General features: G+C 43.6%; 1 protein-coding gene across 2 annotated transcripts in view; it reads right to left on the bottom strand.

The window, feature by feature from the left end:
* TMEM255A (transmembrane protein 255A) overlaps positions 1-23,525 on the bottom strand; it is a 251,261-nt gene that overhangs the window by 5,712 nt on the left and 222,024 nt on the right. For both annotated transcript variants that reach the window (XM_069212129.1, XM_069212119.1), the window contains exon 8: positions 15,439-15,582. In XM_069212129.1, coding sequence (XP_069068230.1) covers positions 15,439-15,582 — 144 coding nt within the window. The remainder of the gene's footprint in view (positions 1-15,438; positions 15,583-23,525) is intronic.

Here is a 23,525-nt window from a genome sequence, read left to right as displayed (position 1 = left end):
GCCATCTTAAGGTATGTGCTGGACACTTGTCAACATGAGTGGCCCAGTCACATAATTGCTTTACTGAACCCTGTGGTGTTTGGTATCAAACACCTCATCATAACAAAGCCAGGCTGATGCCATCCTCTGATTTATTATGACATGCACTCATAGGGGGGCACCTTAAAGGTGCCCCCTGAACCTTACTAGTCTCTGGATGTGTTGGCATACTGGTCGCAACCAGCCTGCTACCACAGGTAGGTGTCTGCCCCCAAGGAGGTAAGGGCCCACGTTCTCACCTTTAGTATGCAACCCCCCGGCCTCCCCAGACCTGGGTGTAGCCACCTCCTGCACTGAGGCCCTTTTGGCACCTAGACATGCTAAAAAATTAGTTACTCAGTAGGCGTGTACCAACCTCTGGGTTAAACACACCCCTAAGGTGGAAGGTGGACCACCTGAGGTGGACACTCGAGGAAGGGTTCCACCATCTTGTCTGTGGTTGGAACTAGGCCTTCCTGGATAGGAATAATCCCACCCCCCACAGGTTGGGGTCATATAGGGGGACTAGGCATCCCAAGGATAAGTAGCCCATTGGTTACTGCCCTACACACCCCTAAATGCCCTAAATTCAGTATTTATGTGGCTCCCGACCCTAGAAGACAGATTCTCTGGACCCAAAAAGAAAAGGACACCAAAGAGCTGCGGAAAGCAAGAACAGAGGAGCAGCTACTGACTTGGGTCCCAACCCTGCCAGCCAGTCTGCAGTCCTTGACAATTGCGCCAAAGTCGCCTGTCCTGCAGCTGCTCTGCCTCCAGAAGCCTGGGTGGACTACTTGCACTTCAAGAAGCACCAAGATCTCCAGTGAAGTAGCAGAGCTACTTCCTTTCACTCTGCAGGCACCCAAGAAGAACCTTGAGGACTCCCGACCACCATCAAAAATCCAACACCAGAAAGCACTACTGCACCTGTGCTGCTCAATCCGACTTGAATTGGGCCAACAGTGCCAGTGTGGTAACCAAGCCCCTTCAGGACATGAGCCCACCCTGAGTTCCTCAGCTGTGGACTCCCTAATACCGCCTGCAGCCTCTTTGTGAAGGCCCCCCCCCCACCGCAACAGTCTCCTGTGACAAAAACCCATCCCCTAGGACACCTCTGCACCTGGCCATCCCATACCGGGCAGAAGATGCCCAAAGGTGTCCCTCTGTCCTCGAGCATTGCAAGACTTGAGTCCCCATATTGGTTCCACCCCCTCCTCCCACAGTCCTCACCTCCAGCTTCTTTTTACCGTTTCCCATTCAAGTCCTTGGGCACCCGACGTCGTAAAGCACCTCTGCACCCGGACGTCCCAGAGGTCCCAGAGGTGACCTTTGGTGCTGTCTTGGACAGTGCCCAGTACTTACCTTAACTCCTGAAGACTGGTCCTGTAAGTAGCTGTTGGATGCCCATATGCAATATATGTGTTTTTATCCATAGGATTGCATTCCTGCCCTAAAAACACTTCAAGTATTTTGCTTGTTTTCTTAAAACTACATCAGTATTTATTTTTGCAACAGTATTCTGATGTTGAAACATAATATAAACAAAATTAACATTTTTTCTAACAATTGGACTCAGGTTTTTCTTGAGTATGTGTCACATTTATTGCCTCTTTGAGTACAACAAATACTTAGCACTACCTTCTGATAAGCCTAACTGCTCGCTCACACTACCACAAAAGAGAGCCTTTGGGATTGTCATTTTTAACCCTGTAAGCCTATAAGGGTTGACGGGACTATCTGCATAGTGTCCCCATACATTGGTGCACTACATCAATAGACAGATTCCTACACAGAGTGTTCACAGACAGAAGGGGGAGGCAGAGGAATATTGGTCAATGGGGTAGGTCTTGGTAGCTGTTCAAATGATTTGTAAACCAATAGGCATGGAGGTCAGGAGAAATAGGCCGGAGGGGAACGGGGGATGACACACTCATGACAAAGGTTACAGTAAGGGTCGGACTTGGGTGAAAGATCCTGCTACAGAAGTTTCCTCATGGCTGAGTACTACAATCAAGCTCAACCTTCCCTGGTGATGAGTCTCGTTATCATTACTCATGCCAGATACATGTGTTACTGATGTATTTTGGCAGGTTACAGGCCTGGGTGCTGGCTCACGTAGATGAACTAACCTCGTGAGAGCTGGAAAGACTCCTCACACTACAGTCAGATACTCAATAAAGAGTCAGTAGCTCTCCAGCTGCATTGCTAGATGCCCCACTGATGGAACAAAGAAATACTTTGCAGAAGTATGTACAATTTATGGGGCCCACCACAGTTACCAGAAATCAAATGCGTCTTTTTTTAAATTGGAAATTCTAATCCAAATAGTCCAATACTTTATTGCTCAATTCACTCAAGCACAGCCTTGGAGAATTACTTTTTATTATTCAGAGCACCTTTAAATTGCATAAAATGAATCCCGAGGTGACATTGCTTTGTATTATTTATATAGTGGTTCATCCCCCTGATGATGCCAAAAAAACCTTTTATTTGCAATGTATTCTCAGTCCTTTTTTGCAGTACATTTTTGTGTGTTTTGCAGGTAGTTAGACCTAAGTCTAAGGTGTTTGGTGAGATGCATGATGTCAAAGGATATGCTTTAAATTTTGTGCAGTGAATGTCACTGTATGCAGGAAAAATCCTTTATAACGCAATCTTTACCACACAATACCTTTACCATGCATTGTTTATCATGCAATGTCTTTACCATGCATTGCCTTTATTTTATGGTTTAAGGGTGGTAAGGGTATTGGGTAATAAGGGTGTTTTAATGGTTTAGGGTGGGTAAGGGTATTTTTAGGTTTTAGGGTAGGTAAGGATATTTAGGTGGTAAGGGTAGTTTTAAGGTTTAGAGATGGGTGAGGGTACTCTTGGTAAAGGTATTTTTAGGGTTTGGGGTTGGTGAAGATATCGGGTGGTTAGGGTATTTGTAGAGTTTTGGGTGGGTAAGGGTATTTGGGTGGTAAGGGTATTTTCAGAATTTAGGGTGAGTAAGGGTATTTGGGTGGTAAGGGTATTTTAGGGTTTGGAGGTAGGTGAAGGTATTGGGTAGTAAGGATATTTTTAGGGTTTAGTGGTTGGTGAGGGTATTGGCTGGTAAGTGTATTTTTAGGGTTTAGGGATGGGTGAGGATATTATTATTAGAGTTGTTATAGAGCACACAGCTACCCAAAACGAGCTTCCCATCGCTGACAGGACTAGTAAGAATGAGAATAAGCTGTTGCTGTTTCAGAAAGCATTTAACGATGGCCCTTTAAATGTTTCCTGAAACTTAGCAGATTGCCATTTGTTCTGAGATTGGTAGAAGGGAGTGCCAGAGCTTGGATACCAGGTATGAAACGACCAGCCTCCACTTCTAGCTCTCTTGATTTTGGGAACAGTTGAGCGTGCTGATTGCATTTTCGGTAGGCCCAGCAGTACTCAAGCCACTGCAGTTTGAATAACTTGCAGCTTTCACATGACATAAGAGGAGCTGCCTAGGTAAAGAGAGTTGCAATATTCTAAACGAGAGAGTACAATGCCTGGACCACTGTTATCCATGTTTCCATAGAGATCCATTTGAGCGTCTTTCTAAGGGCTCTTAAGAGGCCAAAGCATGTATCTGCAACTTTCTTTGTCTGGGAGGCCATGGCCAGATCTTTATCCAGTATTACCACAAGGCTAGTCACTTCTGATTTGGGTGTGGGGGAGTTCACTCAAACATGGGGCCGGAAGAGTTGATCCCAGAGCAAAGGGTTGTTACCAATTTCCATTACTCTGTTTTGTCACCATTCAGCATGAGACAGCTGGTTGCCATCCAACTGATCACCTGTTCCAAACAGATGGACAGTTTCTCAGATGTTAAATCCATATTAGGTGACAGGAAGACAACAATCTGAGTGTTGTCTGAATGTGACACCATGGTGAAACCTGATGCGCAGATGATGTCTGATAAAGAGTGGACGTACGCACTGAAGAGATTAGGGCTCAGAGAAGAGCCACTTCGGCATTCAACATTTGAGCTGATGTGTCTCCATCAAAAAGAGGCCTTCACTGACTTGGTCTAGTATTTTCTTAGGAACTTCTGTGACCAGTAAGAGAGCTGTCTCTGTACTGCACCCAGGTCAAAAAGCAGTTTGCATCTGATGCAGGTGGTTGTTAGTTTCCAGAAAGTCGGTCATATACCTGTTTACCAGTTTTTCTGAAATGTTACTGACACTTGGAATGAATGATATGGGTCTGTAATTTTCAGCCTGATCAGGGTTTTTTCAGCAGCTGAATAGTCAGTCGTATGCTTCCAGGAATCTAGGACACATTGCAGAAACATCGCCTTGGCTGGCTCCTGCTTGTTTTGCAGCATCCTGGTTCTTGAAGTCCAGCAAACGGTAAACTAAAACCTCAAATAAAAAACCTGCACTGTTCTGGTGGCATAACGGTCAGAGCTACCTACTTTGGAAATGGGGACCCAGGTTCGAGTCTTACATTGCGCACAAGCTTAATGAAAACAACATACAAAAAAAAAAGAGTGCACAAACACAAAGAGAAAAAACACTACAGAGAAAAGAGACTAGTCAATACTCCAGGGGAGGAAACTAGCCACATGAAGGAGGGAAATATAAGTAAAACAAACCACACAGAAGCAAGCTTTTCAGAATGACTTGCACATTAACAAATCAGCAGAGGGGGGCAGGATGAAAGCTCACATAGTGAATACAGCATGTCTCACAGACAGTGCATGCGCGCTGCCTAGGCTCGACCTAAAAATAGTATCTGCTGCAGTCATCCCCTGTGGTGGCACTCTATAAAGGTTGCCTAGCGCCATACCCAACCCTTGCACCATATTGTAGAGGTCTGCATGTCTGCCCTACCCTTCCAGGAAAAATCTGATGCCTAGGCAAATTCTTAAACATTCTATACATTGTATATGTGCTGCGGCACACATACAGTGTGAGGAATGTTTGGTTAAATGGAAACATTTCCCCTTGCTAGCACCTACTTCAAGGAGGCTTTAGTTTTGGACAGAAAGCCCAGTACGGCTAGCTGTGTAGATCTGGCTTTGCATCAAAAACAATAGGTGTTTGCACAGATATTCCCAAGTGTAGTGGATCCTATTTAGTTTTTTTAGGAATCAGGAGTTAGCTTAGCCTTCTGGTTTGCAGACCTGTGCCCCCCTCACATAGTGACTTTTAACCTACTTAGTCTGTTCTGTTTTAGTGCATTTATTTAATAATTTCTTCCAAGAAGTCTGCAATGTTTATAGTTAGGAAGATGTTTTGATTTCATATTAACAGTGCCACTCTGTGAAGGTGTCACTATTAGCGTCAAAGTGATATACGTAGGTTTTCACATCACGTCCCTTCCCCACTTATGTGTGACAGGAACATAATGTACTTTTAGAGGGAATTGTTTATAAAATTGCCGCCCCAAGCATGCCGTTTTATCTATCTTTTGGGAACATCCCTGCGTCAGAGGTCCTACAAGTTCTGTATAAATACATCTCACACAGACAAGGTTATCAGAGAGATTCCTACCAGATGCCATCAACGATATCTATCCTGCACGTCGCCTTGATGCAGACCCACCTTTCGTGTCACCACGGAGTCTGATCTGGAGACCTCATTCCAAGGTAACAAGGGTTGGGGGGCTCTTCTCATGGACAATGTATTGGCATATTAGGTTTATTACACCTAGCTCTCCTTAGATTAGAGATTAGGTTCCCCATGCTAGGCTTTTATGGATCTTTTACATTTCATGCTATTGCAAGATGGTGGGGGGCTTTGTATTCACGACTCTCATCTTCACAATTCTGCTTCTTGTATTGTTCATTATCTTATTCATTGCAGCTCATGCATTTTACAATAGGTTGCAGTTTTATTAATAAAACCCATTGAAAACTTCACTGCATCTCCTTTGCTGCCTGTGTTACTGTGACTTACTGCTTATGTGAGAAAAGGGTACTCTCTGTTTAACCATGACTCCCCTGAGATGTTGCACTCTTGAGTCCATGCGTAAAGGCTGCCAGAAATCACCTTTTACTGTTTGGGTTTTTGTTGAGGTACTGCTTGTGAGCCGGGAGGGTTGGGCAGACAGTTGCAACTTGTTGTAGGTTTGGCCTAGTCGCCTACAAACAAAAGTGCTGTCATCCCTAAACCAGCAGTCTTGCCTAGAGCAAGAGTCCAACTCTAACACAAGTAATACCCAAGTAAGGCCCCTCTAGCGCAGGATGGCGCAAACTCTATCTGCACTGAAAAAAGCACACCTTTCCAGTGCAAAATACCTTTCGCGCTGGAAAATAGATACCCATGCAAGGTACTTAATTTGAGCCAGTGGGGGCCATGAGCACTCATTTTTGTGGACCAGCTCTAATTTTTTCTCATCGGACAGTCCCCTAGAACAAGAGAGGGAAAGGGAAGGAAGGAAAAAGCGAAAGAGAGACAAAATGCCACATAAGGAGAAAGCAGGAACTAGTATGAAACTGATAAATGGGCAGTGAGTATCTGGTAGTGTATAAATGAGGTCAAAGTTAGATTCAAGACTACATAGCCTTGGTATTTGAGCACAGTTTTGTTCACCATCACTTATTCTTCTAAAAATTAAGGGCCATATTTATACTTTTTGACGCAAAACTGCGCTAACGCAGTTTTGCGTCAAATAAATTAGCGCCGGCTAACGCTATTCTGAAGCGCCATGCGGGCGCCGTATTTATTCAATGACGTTAGCCGGCATTAGCCGCCGGCGCTGCCTGGTGTGCGTGAAAAAAAAAACGTACACCAGGCAGCGCCGGCGTAGGGGGATATGGACCTTGGGCGCCAAAAAATGGGGCAAGTCAGGCTGAGGCAAATTTTTCGCCTCAACCCGATTTGCGCAGTTTTTTTCGACTCCCAACCCCCATTGAAATGACTCCTGTCTTAGCAAAGACAGGAGTCATGCCCCCTTGCCCAATGGCCATGCCCAGGGGACTTAAGTCCCCTGGGCATGGTCATTGGGCATAGTGGCATGTAGGGGGGCACAAATCAGGCCCCCCTATGCCACAAAAAAATAAAAAATAAAAACTTACCTGAACTTACCTTAATGTCCCTGGGATGGGTCCCTCCAGCCTTGGGTGTCCTCCTGGGGTGGGCAAGGGTGGCAGGGGGTGTCCCTGGGGGCATGGGAGGGCACCTCTGGGCTCCTTCCGAGCCCACAGGTCCCTTAACGCCTGCCCTGACCAGGCGCTAAAAAATGGCGCAAAAGCGGCTGGATGTCATTTCTTTTGACCCGCCCACTCCCGGGCGTGAATTTTGCCCGGGAGTGTAAATACGGCGCACATGCCTCGGAGTCACTTTTTTAGACGGGAACGCCTACCTTGCATATCATTAACGCAAAGTAGGTGTCCACGCTAAAAAATTACGCAAACTCCATGGACTTTGGCGCTAGACGCGTCTAACGCCAAAGTATAAATATGGAGTTAGTTTTGCATCGGAATTGCGTAAAAAAAAACGACGCAATTCTGGCGCAAACAGAGTATAAATATGCCCCTAAGTCTTTGCGTCACACTGCATGCTGTTCCGGCACAGTCATTGTAAATCTGAGCTAAACGACAGCCTGCCTAGGCTCAGCTGCACTGTTTGGCAAAACATATTCACTTTCTTAGATAAACTCCTGCTCTTAAAAACGAGTTCAATTCTGTCACTAGAAGAGCTAGCAGTTGTTATCTCAAAGAAATGCAATACAATAGTCCAGGATAAAAACAGATCAAGTTTTCAGTCCACCATAGCCACATGCTGCTTGTGACTAGCCCCTGCCAAATTCTGCTTTTATGCTGGAGTAGGAGAAATGGGCTTCTTGAGTCAACCCCCACATAAGGGCTGGTGCAAATCACAGCATGTGTAATACAGCAAAGCAATCACCAAACCTTAAAGCAAAGATTATCGCTGCTTCTCATCTTCCGAAAACCACAACCAAATGTTGTACTTGTACTTAAAGATTTGTACTGGTATGTGTAGATTAGAGATGGTTTTAAGAGTTCTCACAGCCTCTTCTCTTGACACTAAGGGGCATATTTATACTCTGCTTGCGCCAAATGTGTGTCAAAAAGTTTGACGCACATTCGGCGCAAACCCTGCTCCATATTTATACTTTAACGCCCGACCCCGCGGAAGTCAAAATCCAACCATGTGCGTAATTTTTTGGAAGGGGGAACCTGCCTTGCGTTAATGATATGCAAGGCAGGCGTTCCCTTCCAAAAAATACTCTGGCATCATTTTGACGCACAGGATGGGGTGGGCCTTAAAAAACAGCGCACAGTATGATGGGAACCGTTTTTTAACGCCTGGGTCAGGGCAGGCGTTAAGGGACCTGTGGGCTTGGAAGGAGCCCAGAGGTGCCCTCCCCTGCCCCCAGGGACACCCCCTGCCACCCTTGCCCCCCCAGGAGGACACCCAAGGATGGAGGGACCCATCCCAGGGAAGGAAAGGTAATTTCTGGTAAGTATTTTTTTTCCGTTTTTTTAAGTGGCATAGAGGGGCCTGATTTGGGCCCCCCTACATGCCACTATGCCCAATGACCATGCCCAGGGGACATAAGTCCCCTGGGCATGGCCATTGGGCAAGGGGCCGTGACTTCTGTCTTTGCTAAGACAGGAGTCATCTCAATGGGGGTTGGGTGTAAAAATAAATGGCGCAAGTCCGGTTTGAGGCCTGATTTTTGCCTCAGACCTGACTTGCACCATTTTTTGACGCACAACCCCCATTTTCCCATACGCCGGCGCGGCCTGGTGTGAGTCATTTTTTTTTAAACAGACCAGTCCGCAGTGCCGGCTAACGTCATTCCATAAATAAGGCACCCGCATGGCGCGTTGGAATGGCGTTAGCCGGCGGTAAAATCTTTGACGCACAACTGCGTTGGCGCAGTTGTGCGTCAAAAAGTATAAATATGGCCCTGAAATCTTAAAAATCTGAAACATCGAACTAATCATTCAAAGGTTTTATGATGTGAAACTGGAAAGGCCTATTAGCGGAATTGACAATAATGGCTCCTTCTTTGGTGATAGTAAGAAACTAAAACATATTTGTTTGTGAGCTAGAGGGAAGGCATGATTGCGATGAACTCACTCTTATTTTTGCTAGTTTGCCCTTTATTATTCATTTACAAGTTTGTGAAATTATTTTATATTTTGTGACAAAATCGCTTGTCAGTTTTGAAGATTGTGCATCATTTTTTCTATGTATGGTGTTCAGATACCTATAAGTAATTAAACTAAAATAAATGTGAAATAGGATTATAGCTGTATTTTATCTGTTTATTGGTGTGACACATTCTTATACAAGATTACAGCTATGAATCATAAATCAAAACAGAACAACTTTGGAAGGAAATGTAGTCTATGAAACTACCTATTAGACAGTTTACCTAAATTACAAACACAAAATTGCTGCCCTATGAAACAATTCTTATTTTGAACAAGGGAGAAAACAGTGCCCACTTACTGATAATTCACAGTAGTAATCTGACGCTTTATATAGAAATTGTCAAGAATCCAAGTCGCAGGGTCTCGGGGCTGACAGGGGTAGTGGTACCATCTTTAAGTGGCTTCTTACACCACTTGTGTTCTTGAGCCCCTCTGCTGTGGAGCACTTAAATGGAAACCATGTACCCTTTTTGAGCACTAGACTCTCAAGGAAGTGAGGCAGAGCAGTCCAATGCCTACTCAGGGGAGGTGCTGTGGTCTACAAACTCAGCAAAGTAACAAACAGCAGTTACTAAATTGGTGTCCAGTGAGTATGTTTTCTTACAACAAACTTTATATTAAACACACTACTAATTACAATGCAAAAATGTCCAAATATATGCACACAAATGGCAGGTGGAAATGCTCAAGGTGACATCATCTAGAGGCTTCACGACCAATGGGGTGGCACACTTAACAGAGATCCCACAGGTCAGCGTGCAGTAGCACCTCTAATCAGAAGGCATCTGTGCGTGTATGCACCAGCAAGCCCTGAACCCTAATACCACAATACCCTCCTAGGTGCTTACACTATAATGGGTTGGGGGTGGGAAGCACTAGGTGCTTGATATCCGATCTTCTACCCCTGGATCCTTGATATCCCTCAGGAATTTGGGATGAACTGGGAATCGGGCACCACATGCCTACCCTTGATGGTCTACTGAGGCATTGGTGTTCTCCAGCAGCTAATTTAAAGAATCACAAAGCATGGTACAGTTTTTGTGAACTCACTGCCCTGGGACCCACTAGACGGGCTATGCATGGGCAGCCAGGCCAAATGCTGCTTTCTCTGGCCTATGTGAACGAATATGCACAGGTTTTGTTCCGCTGTGCTCTTGGACACATGCTCCAGCCACCAGAACAGTGGTGGCTGGTGGAACCTGAAGGGGTGAGGTGCCTCTTGTATGCTTTTAACGTACGTAGTGATATTAACTGATTTACTAAAGTGAAACACTCCTGCATTTTAAAAGCATACAATACACTAGAGCACTTTTAAATTGGTCACTTTAGGATTCACACATCCTGAGCTCACATATTTAAAAGTGCTCTCTTGTATGCTTTTAACATGTCTGTGCGTTTCACTTTATTACATCAGTTTATATCACTATATTCTGAGGCATTTATTAACAGCTTTAATAAATACCTCTCGATATAGTGATATAAACTAATAGCCTAAAGCAAAACGGCCTGCATGGTAAAAGCACACAAAAGGAACACTTTTAAATTCATGAGATCCGGATGTGTGCTCTGCTGTGCCAGCCTGCGTGTTTTTTTCTAAAACAGTAAAAACAAACCACAGACTGGCAGTCATGTAGAAGGCCGCCATCCTCCCGGCCCACTTACCTGGCAAATCCTGCTCGGGAACACGCATGGTGGCCCTCAAAAGGGTGTGCTGCTGCTGTTCCAGTCCAGGATGGGAGACTGGAGAGTGACAAGCATGCTCTCTCGGCCTCATGACTCTGTGACCTTGAGTCACATGCCTGCAGTTTTTCACATCCTGTCAGCAACACCCTTTCCCAACATGCCACAGGTGACGAGTTGGGAAAGGGTGTTGCTAACAGCCTGCCAAAGTGGTTGACAGGCAGTCCATGGAATATATGGCTTATGCCCTAGACACCCAGATCTGCGTGTAAATATGACGCTGCTGGCCATGACTGATGCTAGGCCAGACCTTAACCTGCGTAAGCCTTTTTTTTTAAAGGTAAATGCTGAGGGACACATGGGCATTAGAGCATGTATCCTACTCGAAAGTGCCTGGCTTCCTGACTCTCATGCAGCCAGTGAGAGGCAACCAGGCACTTAAGCAGCATCCCACGGACTTTAGGCCTTACTTAATTAAAAAAAATAACTTACATGGATAGTAATTGCTCTTTGCAATTACCATCCACATAACCTGGAAAAAAAACGAGATGGGCGGTGCCCGGCACTCTTTAGTGGGAGCCACTGTTGCACCAGAAGAGTCAGTTTTAGGCCATTGGGCCTCTAAATGTTTGACTACTATTCTCTTTAATTGCTCTCTCTTCAATGAGGAAGAGCTCAAGATCTGCCCTTCAGCTCCTCACAATCTATGGATGTGGCTTCTTGTTGGTAAACTGGACCTACTCCTCTGTCTGGCTCCTGGTACTTGTTAGCAAAGAGTCATCCTCAGCAGCACCCTGTGACCCTCTTGGCAGATTACCCTCCCTACCAGCACTCCTCCCTGGTAGGGCAACTGTGTTTCTAGCAAGATTCGTGGGTCCTCTTCAGGGGTCGCCCCCACCAAATTATTCCACAGATGTTGCAGGAGAACCCTCTCTTTCCGCCTCCCCATAAAGTTCACCCCTCAACTGTCTCCCAGAGGAAGTGGGGAGGCCAGTGCCACTGACCCTGGAGACACAGAACCACAGAATCCAAGTCAGTACACGTACAGAGTGTCCCACCACTCCAAACAGGGGTATTCTTCCTCGGATGCAACAGATTGTATTGCTTCTCTCAGTCTTTCCCTTTTGCAAGGGTTTTTAAGTGTGAGTTGAATGTTCCAGAAAGTTGGTACCTCTGCCCCATCCAAAGGTGGCACATCCTCACTCCACCACTGTCTTTCCTGCAAAATGTTTTGGCACTTTTCAACACAGCAACTTCAAGGGGTAGTGGTCAGAGCTCTCTGAGAGCTTCAGCTCACCACCAACTGCCAATGCCAAACTGGTTCCTTCCCACCAACACTTCAAAGGAGCCAGGAGGAGAGGTCTGGATGTCCCTCTATTGTTTCTCAGGGAAGGGAATGCACAAACTTGTCAGGCACTGTGAATGAAACCAATCTACGTAGATTCTGCCCCGACCCTCACCATCTACCTGGAACAGCCTTAGGGCCTGATTTAGATCTTGGTGGTAATGGTCCCGCTATTGTTTTTTTAATGAAAACCTGTTTGTCACCTTGGCAGTCCGCCCGTCCAATTTAGATGTTGGCGATCCCATAGGCAAAAGTGAGCCCGAGTTCCGACGACTCTACCAAGGATTCCAATCCACGTCAACACCATAGGAATTAGTGGCTGATAATGGGACTCTAGCCACCTTTACCGCAGTGCAGATTTGGATTAACCTTACCGCCAAGTCATCTGTGGTGGTCCGACCTCTGAGGCAGCCAAGTTGGCAGACTGGGGGAGAACGGGGTGAAAACCCTAAATTTTTTAAAGAATCTACTTTTGTTTTTGACTGGATATGACTGGACATCACCTTCTGTTGCTGCAGCCACTGGACCACAGAGAAAACACAACCCCTCCCCCCATCGCCAGACTCAAAGTTAGGGAACCTGAATTGGCTGTGTATGTTGTGTGGGCACCCCATATGAGCTCGGGACCACTGCAGTCATATACATGTCAGAGGAATTTTTAAATTACTATGACATGCATATGTTGGGGACATGATTTGATCAGATATGGATGGGGGGACACTGGTACATGACAAATATCCCACACATACACAGTTGTAATTTTGGTGTCAGTATTCATTGCCAAATGAATGCTGGGCTCCACAATGACAGTACAATCACACTTGTCAACTATGTCCATGTCTGAACATTGCAAGGTGAACTGTACTTGTTGTGCTTCCAGTTGTGTATGTGAGTCAGTACATATATGTGTGTGTGATGCAATTGCCTGGTTGAGGTGGGGGAGATAGAGTGGGTGATGTGGTTGTGTCAGTATGTGTCCCACATGCATATGGGTTTGATGTTGTTGTGTGTGTATTGTGTTGCTGCGTGCAACATTCATGTGAGTGTTGTTGTGTGGCAGTTGTTCCTTTGTGTGAATGTGCTTGTGTAGATGGGTTTGTAGTTGTCTTGGTTGTTGTGGTTGTGGAATGTGTAGGTGCAATGTGAATAGTGTGTGTATGTTGTGTTATGGTGTACGTCAATGTGTGTTTGCAGCATATACGTGTTGTGTTGTGATGGCATGGCAATGGTAATGGATACGAGTGTGCATGTAGTGTGGTGTTCTGTGTGATGCAGGTGTACACATATGGGCTAGGTAGAGTATGTGTGTGACCTACCTGTATTTTATTGCCACTGCCATTGTCCGATGCTCACTGGGTTCAGCAATGGCCTCCCTCAATCATCAATCCACCAGCAGTACACTGATCTGAATCAGGCCCTTAATATTCTCCAGATTGGCTTATTGTGTGAGGATGAATTTGACCTACTTGCAGGTCAGCAGAATAACTAACTTGAAAAAGCAGGGTAGTTCAAAGCCTGCATCCAATTAAGGGCTGACTCAAAGAAATATGAACAAACCAAAGCGCATTACAGAATGCAAATATGGCAAAATGAATATTATATCTGCACTTGAGACCTTTTTTACATATGGAAAGAGATGTTACACTATTCTATAGACTGCAACAATGCAAAGTTTTTATTTTGGTGTACCTTTTTCTGACATTGTGAATGCAGTAAAGCACTACAAACCCACAGTGAAGCACTACAAACCCAGGGTGAAGCACTAAAGGTCTTCTTTTTGACAGCCTGCCTAAGTTAGACAAAAATTACACTTGCTCAGTCTGCATATGAGTGCACACATGATCACTTGTAACCAGCCCAGAACCTCTTACCCCAGCTGTGAAGCCAACCATTTTACCTGAGCTTACAAAGTGTGAAACTTAGTAAGAATCACAGCAGGGATCAAAAAACACAGGTGATCCAAAAACAAAAAATCTAGGGGAGGCTAAATGGGTCCGAACCCTATTCTTCATAAAGGCTATTAAACTGCATGGTTGATTACTGCAGAATTCACAGACAGGATGAGAGTTCTAGGACATAAGTTCACCATGTTTCTTATTCCTCAAATTCTAATACAAACAAACACATACTGAAGTTTTTTCTTGAACTAACACCAAATAGTGAAATTGAAGTGCCAATAAATCTACTATCAGATTTCTGAAAGACACCGGGCCAGATTTACGAAGCCGTTTTTACATCCAACGAACAAAAATGGCTTGATTTACAAATGCAAAGTGTTAAAGAAAGGTGAACATCAAGTCCTACATCCATTTACTCACAATGTAATTATTCACTTATGATGTTGCTGTGATGATGACTGTGCGTAACTAAATCTCAGTGGCCGGGATTGGCTTTTCCAGGTTGTGAATGCCCTTTGTACTCTTGGAACCCTTTGCCTATTTCATAAATCTGGAAATCAGCCCTGTGGGTGCAAATATCGTCACTTTTTGGGAATCTCACCAATTACATTTATTTATGCAGCTAGGTAGCCCTCAGAGAAACCCTGCTGCAAGGAAATGCACGTTAATATTAAAATACCAAATAGTTTTTTTATAAAGAGGTCTGGGTGATACATAAGACTTTTTAAACTCTTTTTTGTGTTTTTAATTTTATTCTTCTGGACAGAAAAAGAAGTAAGAAACTGGCTTAGCTCTCTTTTTGATCATCTCTTTAGATATTGAGCCAGGACACTATCTACGTGTTTAAATAATAATAAACTATGCTGTTTGTGTCACTTTCATCTAAGTTGGCCGATATTTCTCAGTCCTTGTGCCCACATTATGGCATTATCTCCATGTGGAAATGAGGAAGACCGAGGCTTTTGTTCATGCTAGCAGAAGTCTTAAGACTTTTGCTTAAACAATTCTTAGGCTGATTGATTTGGCCATGGTTCATTTGCCCTCTTTTCATTATATCTTTACAAATTTAGTTACCATAACATAACAAAGTGTTTGAATTGTAAGTTTTATATTGAGCTCTTGTGGTCCAATCGAAATTGATACTGGTTTTATATACCTTGGAAGTAGGGAAAACAGATTTTGCATTACCGGGGCTAGTGTCTGGGATCCAAGGGTATTAAACATGCACTGGAGGTGTTTCGTGAAATCTAAGTTGAGTTATCCAGCTATGTTTGTTATTTACATTTACATCACTGTATCCAAAAAACTCAGCATTTAAGATAAATGAATCTGAGGTTTCCGAAACATACCTGCAAGTCATACGCCGTGTACGGTGGCAGATGTGGAGTGCTGTGATAGTAGGTGTTGTAGGCTGGCACTGGTGGACTTGAATTGTATGATACTGTTGGTCGAGGAGTTTCCGGCGTGCAACTAATTGTTGAAAGACCTGGTGCCTAAATGGTACATTAAACATCAATTAAAATCTCCTTGCACACTAGATTATACTTTCTATTCACATTATGTTACATATACAAGCTAACATTTGCAGTACGTGCCTGTAGTCTACCAGGTACCAGAGTTAGGCCCTGGTTCCTGCAGCAGGAATGGCTATAAAGATATGACTTCAGAAAAAAGAGCCCAATCCTGTATTCTTTAAATGGGAATCCAGCCCGCCTTCCTAACAAACTTCTGTCCCTTCTCAAAACGGAAGGGGGATTAGCATTGCTGAACTTCCCCCTTTACTACAAGGCAGCACAAATTTGTGTGATTACAGAATGCTTGTTAAGAGAGTCAAATAAAGACTGGCTCCATATGGACAGGGCGCATGTGGAAAAAACGATATGGGATTTGCTTTGGAAGTCTAAAGTGAATTGCCCCCTTACGCCTACCTGAGCACTCCAACTAAAACCAGACTGAAAGCATGGGATGAGGTTCCTAGCAAACATAAACTGACGACCTTTCCTTCCCCATAAACCCTGATTCATTTTAATAAACTTTTTCCACCTGCTCTAACCCCAGGGCCCTTTGATGTGTGGAGGGAAGTGAGGTGTCTAAACATCTCTGACTTGTTCCCTGGCGGGGATGTCCTTATGTTCCATAACTGCTGCCGGCCCTTCAACTTACCGGCCACTGAGATATACTACTATATTCAACTTAAACATTGGGTATCTCATTCCATGACAAGACAAGCTGCTACAAGGGAGATAATTCCACTCGAGAAATTTGTACGCAAACAGGAAAGATCCAAGGGGACTTTTTTGTTCTTATACTCTCTCTTAGCTTCCTCCCGCGAATCCTACCCAGAGACACAGAAAGCTTTGAGAGCACATCCTGCGGACACCTATTACCACGGAGCAATGGCAGAATCTATGGAGAAGACATCCCTAAGTTCAATAGATCACTGGGTCTAGGAGAAGCCACTATAAAGTACTTTATGACTGGTACTTACATCCAGCCAAGCTTCACAAGATTTATCCTGACACATCTGCAGATGCTGGAGAGGATGTGGATTGTTGGGCGATTTCCATCATATAAGCTCAACTAACCCCATCAAAAGTGTTTTCCTCATTTCTGTTGACAGGCATCAGGTAGCTTTGAAAAGCTATCCAATCCTAAGTCAGATATTATATGTCTATTTACATGTCCATGGCTCACCTCTAGTAAGCATGGTTGAAAATAATGTATACACTTATAGATTCCAATTTAAAATAATGACTTCATATTTTTGCAGGAAAATCATACTATACTTGACAATCATTCTTTTCCTTCCAATGTGAAGCAATCAACTGTGTCACAGATTGATTTTGAATTTTATTAAAGTACCTTATTTAACACTATCCCTAAACCTGGCTTAAATAGGTTATATCTAAATTATTCATTTGGCTTAAATACATCAGAGCATAACACAAAATTAGACTATACAATGGTTCATAAAATTAATCTGTTACATAGTGTAAACCCGCCCAGTTGCTCATAATTCATAACATTTCATATTTACAATGCCCTCCTAATGTGGATTGGTATTATTTTACTAACCCCATATTCAAGTTTCATTTACCTATTATTTTACATGCATTGTGCATTCCAGCCTAACCCGATTATATTCCTAATAGTACAAACGTTCTTATTATTTACATATGGCGCAAGTTTAGATAAAGAGGCAGTGCTTTTACTTTAAACCTACATCTTAACCTCAAAACAGTTGTCCTATATTGCTCGGGGGGATAACAACTATTAGTTATAAAAATTTTACAGTCATTCGGTATAAATATAAAAGCAGTCAATTTATAATCTCTTTATTTATCTAAAAAAGTGTCATCTCTAATTTAAAACTTCCCATACTACCTTCGTACATTTTATGGAGGCCCTGTAAGCCTTGTATTTCAATAAAAAATCTGCCTAGCGCTCGAGTCACATTCAAAAATCTCATATCTACTAGTAATTTAAGTGCTTGATCACTATTATTAATAATATATTCCTTAAAAATTGGTTTTAAAAACTTCTTACGTACTTCTAAAAACCATTAACAATCCAATAAAATATGTTGGGCACTACCTTTTTGTTGTAGGCCGCATATACATAGGCCCTGAGTATGGCTTTTACTTTGGGGTCCGTATAGCCGGGGTTTAATCCGACTCTGAATTTTAACACTGTGGGCCTGATTACAACTTTGGAGGAGGTGTTAATCCGTCCCAAAAGTGACGGTAAAGTGACGGATATACCACCAGCCGTATTACGAGTCCATTATATCCTATGGAACTCGTAATACGGCTGGTGGTATATCCGTCACTTTACTGTCACTTTTGGGACGGATTAACACCTCCTCCAAAGTTGTAATCAGGCCCTGTGTCTCTTAAATTTGGGTTTGGTAGGGCCTCTATATAAGGAACAATTTTGGCATTCCTCCACTCACCCACCATAAACTGGGTGGACATTTTTCTCTCCAGGTACTCTAAATCTACTTGTCTTGCATTTTTATTTGCCATGGCACGCAGCTCCTGTTTCGGAATTTGTTCTCTGTGCCACTGGTTAACGCTTAAGCCTAAGAGGACACAACTCTTTCCTAACTGTCCTCTAACCTGTGATGCCCAGTTTAACTCACTCTTCTTTATTTTTTGTTTTACATGATCTTGTGATTTTAAAAATTCCCTCATTTGTCAGGCTCAACCAGAATTTTAATGCAGCTTGTGTTCCCAGGTAACTCCATGCCGTCATTTGATACTCCGCCCTTATAGCTTGTATCATACTTGAGGGAGGCAGCGATAGCAAGCGTTTTACACATTTAACTTCTTACACCTCCCAACTTAACTTCCCAGAAAGTGTTAAGACTTCTACCTCATATTGAAATTGAGGATGTATCATAGCTTTAGAAGCAGAAACCACAGGACATAGGGACGGTCCCCCATATTACCTGCTAAACTGTTTTAAACCCCATACTGATGTTAAAGCCCTAATTTTTTAGAGCCTCAGTATGTTCTTTCCATCTTAATCCAGAGTCAAGCCACATGCCTAAATATTTGTATTTTTCAACCTTTTCCACTTTTTCTCCTTCCAGAAACCAGGAAAATTCACTCTTCTTTTTCCCTACTACCATTACTTTAGTTTTATCCATGTTTAGTATAAGTTTTTTTCTTTGACAGTAAAAATTAAAAGCCTCTAATTTTCTTTGTAGCCCCAACTCCGTCATATCGACTATCACCAGGTCATACGTGTATAATAGGCAAGATACATGAACCCCCTCCATTTTTAGGCACAGGGCTTTAGCCTCTCTTAGTAAAGCTGGTAAGTCTGACAGAAATATAGCAAATAATAACGGGGCCAAAACACATCCTTGGTGCAATCCATTCCTTATAGGGATCTTCTTTGAGAGTGAACCACTCGTATCTAAAATTACTTGGGCCCAATTTTGTGAATGCAGACCCTGAAGGAGAAAAAGTAGATCTGGATCGACCCCCAGCCGTTTTAACATATCTCATAACAAGTTTCGATCCACCAAATCAAATGCAGCACGTAAATCGACAAAGCAGCCTTGCATTTCAATTGACTTTTTTGCTAATAACCAAAGACTGAAACAGTGGTCAGTTGTTGAGCGACCTTCTTTAAATCTGCCTTGCTCTACCAGAATCAAGTCATTTGTCTCTACTCAGGATTTAATTTGACCCAGCAATAACTTTGCAAAAACTTTTTCACCTACATCCAATAAACTTGTTATGCGATAATTTTTTGTTGAGTTTGGTCATCTTTTTTATAGGTCGGCCTAATTCTAGCACCCAATTCTCTGGGAAACAACCCAAATCAAGAATTTTATGAAAAGTGTCATAGAAAAGTTTGGCCCACCAATCGATATTATTTTTTATTATCGTCGCTGGAAGGCTATCTGGGCGCGCTGCTTTAGTTAGTTTAAGCGTTGCAATTGTTTCTTTTGTCTTTTGCAGGGAAAAAGCTGATCTTACACCCCTACCTATCTTCATATTAACTCCACATTTTTTCTCTGCATCCTTTCCTCTATAAACATTACTCAGATGTTTATTCTAGTCATTTTCATCAACTAAGCATTCCATAGTTCCTGTGGCTTTTCCCTCCCTCACCAACTGCCAGAACCCCCTAATGTTTTGTGTTGTTATCACATCTACCATTAGCTCCCAATTCCTATTTACGTACTCCCATTTCCTCTATCTTAAGATTGTTTCATAACCTTGTTTTGCTAGGCGGAGCTTCTGTTCTACTTCAATAGTGCATCTTTTCCTAAATTCCCTTTCTAGTTTCCGCACCTTCTGCTTCTGGCTCCTACACTCCTGGTTATACCAGGTATTTTTATTGACCCTACTTACTTCTCCCTTTGCCTTTTTCTCCGGTGTTGTTTTTAATTTCACTTTCAAACAATATACTATTAACTTAATTACCCTATTGTATCCCCTAAAACGTCATTGGGGTCTTGCTCCATTCTGAGATCTCTATAATTTACTGTCAATTCATTAAGTGCTTTTAGGCTACTTTCTGTGATTTGGGTAGTTATCCTACGTGGGTACTCTACCTGTAGTGTGAACGCTTTTTTTCTTTCTTTTTGAGCATTATTTACTGACCTGATTGTTCGTTGTAGAGGCCAATGATCGCTGCCCTCTAGGTGCATGATTCCAAAGTCCAATACTTCTCCAAAATAGCAAGTGTTTATGAAGACATAATCAATAGGACATGCCTGATTGCCTATTCGAAAAATTTGCTTTGCTGGGCGACCTGTATTCATGCATCCATTAATGCAAAACAGACCTAGAGATCCTAAGGTTCTTACTAGGGACATGGCCCAGGCAGTACATTCTGTATTTGGGAAAATACTATGCGGAATCCGTGCAGCTGTCAGCAGCTCCTTATACAGTTTATCACTACTAATGGGGTTCAGTTTATGGTTAAAGTCTCCCAAAATTAAGATCAGGTGTTCCGCTTTACCTATACATATCGCTTTCAGATCTTCCTCAAATAGACCCCACTGAATATCATAATCAAGTGTCATCCCTGGTTGTATATATGCATTGATTATCATGAGTTGTCTAGACCCTCCAATATTATTTTAAAGGTCTACTTGACCTGCTAGTAGCCCGCGACATTTTGTTTTTTACCTCTGTAAGTCTGTTGGCTATTCTGGTCGAGGTCAAAGTTATTAGACCCACCGATGGACGGCCTGGACCTTGTCGAGTGGCACCCCTAAAGAACCTCATAAAACCATCTACTGGTTCGGGTTCTTCGCACAATCACGTTTTCTGGAGACACACTATATCATAATTTTCCAGCCTTCCTTTAAATAGATTATGTTTTAAATGGTTTTTATAGCCTACTAAGTTCCAGGAAAAATCAGATGGCTGTGCGAAGAGCTTAATTCCTAATCCAAATCATTCAATTCCCCCCTGCTGTAGGTATCAAGGGGGTTTGCAAGGGGCTGGAAACGGTTCTTCCAGCTTTAGGTCTTTACACTCGTAGCTATGGGTACACTTATTCTGCCCTTATTTTCATCTGCACACGTTCTTAGATTTTTAGAACCTACTAAGTTGTACTGCACTTGATTGGGGAGCAGGCCTGCATGGCACTTGAGGGCTCTACTATCTATTTCCTCAAGTTCTGGTTCTCTTATTTGGACCAATCTTATACCATCCTTCACTAACTCCATTTCTGCTTGCAAAACCAATCGTCTGCCGCATTTTGAACAAAAGAGAGCCTTTGTCACTTCCGTCCCTTCTGATTTTAAGGTAAACCTTATTTGTTGTAGATCCTTCGACCCAATCTCGCATAGACTTGGCCACAGAGCCATAACTTCTAGAAGGCGCAAGCGATTCAAGGGCTTAAGCTTCCTCCTCCGTTTCCTCCCAATCTCCCTATGGGCCTGATTCAGAACTTGATGGACAGGCTACTTGTCACCACACTGATGGATATCATGTCCACCGAAATCAAAATCCCATTATATCCCATGGGATTTAGATTTCGGCGGACGGGATATCTGTCACCACTGTGATGGAGTAACCCGTCTGCCAAGTTCTAAATCAGGCCCTATTCCTTCCACTCTATCAGACTTCCACCTGCCAAATTTAGAGATCACTCCCGGCCCAGCAGTCCTCTCTGTACCTTCAGAGAACCCGCTGTCACAGCAGTTCTTCTGAAGGTACAAAACGTTTGATGGAAGGGTTTGAAGACAAATAACTAAACTTTATATTTCTCAAAAACAAATAAATAATGACCCCCACACCCCAGTAGGTTTTTTACCATGTGTGTAGGGGTAACTATATTTTTTCTGTCTGTGATCAACGTTTTTTTCTGGAGGTAACGGGCAGAAGAAAAAAGTAATCACACCATGCACTCTAAATAAGGAGGGTGATCTGATGGCTTTACTTCACAGCCCCTAACCTGTCAGGTAGAAAGATTTCTAACGCTGGAGCCAGGGTGGCAGCAATGTTAGAAACTCGACAGTCCACTGAACTCAGAATTGAATGAGAGGACCGAGGGTTTGGCGGAAAGGTTATTGTCAATTTTGTGCCCAAACTCTAAATCTAGCCCTAATCTTTGAAAGGATGGTTTATGATTTTGCCATAAAAAAGGCATCTGAACATGGATATTGAATTAAAATAATCACAAGTAAAAAGCCCAACTATATAGTAAGTAGGGCTCCCGGTTTTATGGTGTTTATTTTATTTAACATTTCTGTCTGTATTTATCCATATTTATTTTGTGGCCATCTTATTGGTATTTATCCACATTTATTTTGCGTTCTGATGATAAATGAAATCATTAAATGGCATATTTTCTACATTTATTTTACTTTTACACTTGCACTCATGCATGGATGCCTGTCATATATTAGCAAATTAAGCAACACCTATAACAAAACCCTACACCCAGAGGTACAAATTAGTGTTGAACTACGAATATATGTTAACATATGCCTATATTTAAGGAAATCTCATCCTGTCTTAACTCCTCATGCATATTTGCTCAGCTTTTGCCTGCAATTCATGAAATATATCTTGAAAAGTCTCTCAGAAGAAGCACTATTTTAAGTATTTTTCCCCTTTTATAAATAAATACAGATAGGAAACACATAGGCCCTCATTCTGACCTTGGCGGGCGGCGGAGGCCGCCCGCCAAAGTCCCGCCGTCAGGTTACCGTTCCGCGGTCGAAAGACCGCGGCGGTAATTCTGACTTTCCCGCTGGGCTGGCGGGCGGTCGCCTTCAGGCCGCCCGCCAGCCCAGCGGGAAAGAGGCTTCCACGATGAAGCCGGCTCGGAATCGAGCCGGCGGAGTGGAAGCTGTGCGACGGGTGCAGTTGCACCCGTCGCGTATTTCACTGTCTGCGCAGCAGACAGTGAAATACATTTAGGGGCCCTCTTACGGGGGCCCCTGTAATGCCCATGCCAGTGGCATGGGCACTGCAGGGGCCCCCAGGGGCCCCGCGACCCCCCCTACCGCCATCCGGATCCCGGCGGTCGGACCGCCGGGATCTGGATGGCGGTAGGGGGGGTCGGAATCCCCTCGGCGGCGCAGCAAGCTGCGCCGCCTTGGAGGATTCAATGGGGCGGCGGTACACTGGCGGGAGCCCGCCAGTGGTGCCGGTCCGACCGCGGCTTTACCGCCGCGGTCGGAATCCCCATTGGAGCACCGCCGGCCTGTCGGCGGTGCTCCCGCGGTCCTCCGCCCTGGCGGTCAAAGACCGCCAGGGTCAGAATGACCGCCATAGTTTTCTGCCTGTTTTTATCTGTAAAAATCAGTAAAAACTGAAAAACAGGAGCCTTAATAATAAGATGCTTCCGGGGGAAGTAAAGAATTTTCATAGTATACAAAGGCCCAGATTCTGAGAGGTGGCAGGCAACACAGTGCAGCACCCAAAGATGCTGCGTTGTGGGACATGCAGGGAGC

The sequence above is a fragment of the Pleurodeles waltl genome, chromosome 2_1 (genome assembly GCF_031143425.1).
Source record: "Pleurodeles waltl isolate 20211129_DDA chromosome 2_1, aPleWal1.hap1.20221129, whole genome shotgun sequence".
NCBI classification, from domain to species: domain Eukaryota; kingdom Metazoa; phylum Chordata; class Amphibia; order Caudata; family Salamandridae; genus Pleurodeles; species Pleurodeles waltl.
This window is presented reverse-complemented; position numbering and strand designations above follow the sequence as displayed.